This window comes from Clinocottus analis, unplaced genomic scaffold, assembly GCF_023055335.1.
Source record: "Clinocottus analis isolate CAN_PGR_092001 unplaced genomic scaffold, fCliAna1.0.p SCAF_2, whole genome shotgun sequence".
NCBI lineage: Eukaryota > Metazoa > Chordata > Actinopteri > Perciformes > Cottidae > Clinocottus > Clinocottus analis.
In genome coordinates, this window is record NW_027175931.1 from 1,707,815 (window position 1) to 1,713,212 (window position 5,398).

The 5,398-nt window shown below is 49.0% G+C and overlaps 1 protein-coding gene across 1 annotated transcript in view; it reads left to right on the plus strand.

Moving 5' to 3' along the window:
- LOC137790898 (large neutral amino acids transporter small subunit 4-like) overlaps positions 1 to 3,509 on the plus strand; it is a 20,458-nt gene extending 16,949 nt beyond the window's left edge. Inside the window, 8 exon segments of the mRNA XM_068585483.1 lie at positions 525 to 668; positions 986 to 1,003; positions 1,229 to 1,352; positions 1,442 to 1,494; positions 1,497 to 1,573; positions 2,589 to 2,662; positions 2,770 to 2,893; positions 2,985 to 3,509. Coding sequence (XP_068441584.1) covers positions 525 to 668; positions 986 to 1,003; positions 1,229 to 1,352; positions 1,442 to 1,494; positions 1,497 to 1,573; positions 2,589 to 2,662; positions 2,770 to 2,893; positions 2,985 to 3,146 — 776 coding nt within the window. The 3' untranslated portion in view covers positions 3,147 to 3,509.
- Positions 3,510 to 5,398: the final 1,889 nt, after the last annotated feature.

A 5,398-nucleotide genomic window follows, 5' to 3' on the forward strand; every position in this document is an offset into this window, starting at 1 on the left:
CTCAGTAATTTACGACGTGTTTCAGCCGTTTTCAGGGAAACGGAAACATGGAGGACGATCGAAACGCTCTGGGATTAAAGTGTTTATGAGCCTCTCTCCGGCTCGTTGTGGTTGTTTGTTTAGCGTCAGCCGTGCTGGAACATAAGACCCGCCCACCTGTCGTCCGTCACAACTGACACAATATTTATTTTACTTTAGTCGAAAGAACATGAAGAACGTCTTGCAAATTATTTTTTTTTTCTTGCAAATCTGAGAGAATATCCGTGTTTTCTCCTTCACGACTTTAATCTCGGTGACTAATGTTGCGGCGCCATCAGCACGAAGAGGAAATAATATATAAAATAATAATGACGAGTCAGCAAATATGACAACATGAGCAGATTTTATGAAGACTGTTGGAAGATGAATTTTAATGACTCGTATCACTTCTCTTCTCTCCTTTCCTTTCGTCTCCTCTCCTCCTCTCTTCTCCTCTCCTCTCCTTCCTCCTCTCCTCCCCTCGCCTCCTTGTCTCCTCTCCTCAGCTCAGTCCTTCCTGCAGAGCGTCCTCAGCCCCATCTTCCTCCTGAGCCTCATCACCATGTGTGTGACTCAGCTGCGTCTCATCTTCTACATGGGAGCCATGAACACCATCCTGGAGTCTCTGACGGAGGGAGACCTCAGCACAGGTGTGTGTGTGTGTGTGTGTGTGTGTGTGTGTGTGTGTGTGTGTGTGTGTGTGTGTGTGTGTGTGTGTGACGTACAGACTTTACCTGTCTCAAAGACTTCTCTGTGTGTCTCTCTAAGAATCCTCCCTTTGCTGCTTTCCGCTTAGCTAAACCGCCTTATTGCTTGTTGTCTCTCCATCTCTCTCTCTCTCTCTCTCTCTCTCTCTCTCTCTCTCTCTCTCTCTCTCTCTCTCTCTCTCTCTGTCACTTTCTCCATCTCTCCCTCTCTCTCCTTGCTCTCTTCCTGCCATGCCGGCGGCTTCTTGCTGCCGTTGCAGTGGAGAAGATGCAAGTGGGTAAGAGACCTCAAGGCTTTTAACTTTTTAACACACACCCACACACACACTTCAGATCCCCCTCGACCGTCTGTTCGCTTCGTGTTCGCTTGCTTCTTTCATCCTGTGAAAACATATAAATATCAGATATAGAGCGAAATACACACCAATGAATAACAGTCCTGTGTGTGTGTGTGTGTGTGTGTGTGTGTGTGTGTGTGTGTGTGTGTGTGTGTGTGTGTCCAGTGAGCGTCTATACGTCCATCTTCGGCATGCTGCAGCTGCTGTGTCTGGTCACCTCCCCCGTGATCGGCTACGTGATGGACTGGAAGCTGAAGGACTGTGAGGACGACGGAGACAAGAGCAAGAGGTGAACACACACACACACACACTCACACACTGTCTCACACACACACACACACTCTGTGTTAAGCGTGGGTCATTATGGTCTGTCCTCAGGGAGCCTGGTCAGACGCGGCGGCCGGACAAACACATCCAGAAGATCGTGAACGCCACAGAGCGTTCATCTTCACCAACCTGCTGCTGGTCGGCTTCGGGGGCAGCTGCCTGGTGCAGAACCTGGAGCTGCAGGTGAGGGGGGGCTGCAGGTGAGGGGGGGCTGCAGGTGAAAGGGGGGCTGCAGGTGAGGGGGGGGCTGCAGGTGAAGGGGGGGGCTGCAGGTGAAAGGGGGGCTGCAGGTGAGGGAGGGCTGCAGGTGAAAGGGGGGCTGCAGGTGAGGGGGGGGCTGCAGGTGAAAGGGGGGGCTGCAGGTGAAAGGGGGGCTGCAGGTGAGGGGGGGGCTGCAGGTGAGGGGGGGGCTGCAGGTGAAAGGGGGGGCTGCAGGTGAAAGGGGGGCTGTAGGTGAGGGGGGGCTGCAGGTGAAAGGGGGGCTGCAGGTGAGGGGGGGAGGGGGGCAATAAAGCTCATTGAATTTCTAGAGAAAGAGGGAGAGAGGGAGAGGGAGAAAAAGAAAGAGAGAGACGTAGGAAGAGAGAGAGAGAGAGAGAGAGAGAGAGAGAGAGAGAGAGAGAGAGAGAGAGAGAGAGAGAGAGAGAAAGGAAGAGAGGGAGAGAGAGGGAGGGAGATGGAGAGAGAGAGAGATGGAGAGAGAGAGAGATGGAGAGAGAGAGAGAGAGATGGAGAGAGAGAGATGGAGAGAGAGAGAGAGAGAGAGAGAGAGGGAGAGAGAGAGAAAGGAAGAGAGGGAGATGGAGAGAGAGAGAGAGAGAGAGAGAGAGATGGAGAGAGAGAGAGAGAGAGAGATGGAGAGAGAGAGAGAGAGAGAGAGAGAGATGGAGAGAGAGAGAGAGAGAGAGGAGAGAGAGAGAGAGAGAGAGAGAGAGAGAGAGAGAGAGAGAGAAAGGGACATGATGTTCCCTCATGGCGCTGCAGCTCCTTCAGTCCTGCAGTGCCTCCTGCTGGACAGCAGAGTCGTTGCAGGTCGTTTGAATCTCGGTGTGAAGCTGAACAAGTTTACTGACGTTCATGTTTCCAGAACTTCAGTTCATCAACTCAAGTTCAAACTCTCACGTCCTTTTGTCTCCTTCAGTGTCTCGCCTTAACGGAAATTAATGCTTGTTTCCTTCCCTCGTCTCCTCCTCTTCAGATTCTCTCCTTCATCCTGCACACCATCGTAAGAGGCTTCATCCACTCTGCAGTGGGAGGCCTGTACGCTGCCGTGTGAGTGCTCTTTATACAAATATATAAACACATATATATATAGATCCTCGTGGTTTGTCTTAACGGGTCAGTTGTGACTCACATGACCGGTGGTTTGTCCCTCACAGGTACCCGTCCTCTCAGTTCGGCAGCCTGACCGGCATGCAGTCGCTCATCAGCGCTCTATTCGCTCTGCTGCAGCAGCCGCTGTTCATGGCCATGGTGGGCCCGCTGCAGGGGGACCCGCTCTGGGTGAGGACCCCGTGGATGTGTAGTACATTTATATATATGTATATATATATATTGTGTTGTTACTGACCCTTGAGGCCCCGCCCCCTCACAGGTGAACGTGGGCCTGCTGGTGCTGAGCCTGCTGGGCTTCTGCCTGCCGCTCTACCTGCTGTGCCACAGCCGCCACCTGCAGCGGCTCCGGGACGAGCAGGACGAGGACCCCAAGATCTACACCAAGAGCCTGGAGGACCCCAAGACCGAGGCCTTCGTCTAGAGGGAGAGGGAGAGAGAAAGAGAGAGAGAGAGAGAGAGAGAGAGAGAGAGAGAGAGAGAGAGAGAGAGGGAGGGAGAGAGAGAGAGAAAGAAAGAGAAAGAGAGAGATAGACCTTCACCCACACCATTTTACTGCTGGTCTTTATTTGTTCGATAAGACGACAAACCACTGTGACACCCGGTCTCACCTCTCTGATGCTACACACCACTGTGACAGACACACACACACACGCATACACACACACACACACACACGCATACACACACACCAGCACTGAGAGCTCCCACTCCCTCAAAGGCATCGCTGAACTGAGGAGAACGAGGGAGAAGGAAGCAATGGCGGACTTTTTATTTCATTTATATATATATATATATATATATATATATATATATATATATATATATATATATATATGAGATTCAAATGACTCCTCGTCACATCTTTTATTTCTCTGTGACGATGGACTTCTGACGGTTTATGAAAACCCTAAAATAAAGTGCAGAAGAAGAAGAAGAAGAGGACGGCCAATCAAAACGAGGCGTCTCTTAAAGGACTGACTGTGGTAACCGTGGTGACCTCTGTGTGTTAGTTTGACCCTGTGTGTTTCTTGGGAGAACAAACAAACACACACTCGGCGTCGTCGCTTCCTGCCGCGCTCGATGGCGTCCGGACCCACGAGGGGGCGGCGGCTCGGACTCGAACACGCGGCTCGGCGCCGGTCGGGAAAAACCCTGCGGCAGCGGCGTCTCTGCGTGTGTGTGTGCGTGTGTGTGTGAGGAAACACTGCATGACGCCGGAGACACTTCTGGTTCCTGTACTACCACAAAGACACACACACTTGTTTTGTTTTGTGTGTGTTTTGTTTTGCTCATGAATTCTTTTTGTGTGTTTCTTTTGTTCTTTTGTTTTTCTCAGATGTATTTACTTGCTCCCTGAAGAGTAGATAGACGGAGACACACACACACACACACACACACACACACACACACACACACACACACAGTCTCGATGTCGTCGTAGCAATAAGTGCTTCTGTGAGCTGCTGAAACACAATCGCACGCTTTTCACCTCCATCCGAGCCGTGTTTCTAAAGACAGTATTTCTAAAACGGAAAGACAAAAAGTTGCTTTTCGTCATTTCTCTCCATACCGAGCGCAGTTATGGACATTCATGGTAACTCACAGAGGCACTTCCAAAGACAGCCATGACCCTCAGAGTGCCTCGATGTGGACAGAAGACGGGAGGAGCCATCATCCATCCATCCAACCATCAATCATCCATCCATCCATCCATCCAACCAACCAACCATCCATTCATCCATCCGTCCATTCATTGCTTTTATCCGTCCGCAAATATAAATGGTCGTCTGAGAGACAAGATGCCCCGCCCCCTCCCCTTCCCACTCCCTCCCCCACCGAAAGAAATGAAATGAAGGCACACGATGCACTTTAGACCTCCAGAAGAAGAATAAATAGAATAAATAAAAGGACCTCAGTCGCGCGTCGTACGGCTGCCAGCGAGTGAAAGAATGTAAACTGTAGATTTTTAAAGTCAGACGCTGTTATTTTTTTATACTTACAGATTTTAGGAGAATAAACAACCCCCCACCTCCTCCACATCCGGATTTCATGTTTATTATATCGCCTTGAACGTGCACGGGCGTCTTGTCTCTCAGTTCTACGATGCGGATGTTACACATAATACACATGATAGAAATATTGGGAGTAATTGTTCATGTTTAGATGACGTGAAGAAACTTTTGTCAAGTGGGAAAAACTCAACTTTTTATTGCACGGAAAACTAAATTCACATTTGTACATTTCTATGAACTGCATTTAAAACGTCAAACGACACTTTTTGGTGCATGAAAATCTCTTTTTAATGATATTTTCTGCATTTCTTTATCTAAGCGTCGACATTGTCGCATCACGTCGGGGTCGCCAATTTAAACACAGACGTCCTCTTATGGATTTTTATTTGCAAGATGCTTGAACCCGCACACAGGCACTGATTGTTTTTGTACTATTATTCCTCGGAAAAAAGGTGGCAGGAAAACAAAGAAACTCAAATGCATCATTTCTGTACTCAACAAATCACAACAATGTGTTTTTGGCGTAGAAATGTACAACAGTTAATTTAAATTGCACATTATCTTAATCACAACTGTGCACGTTTTAGTTTTTCACTTCTCAGATAACTTGCCTTTTCCTATAAAAAAACCAGAATAATTTAGCTCCACAGACTCACTTCAC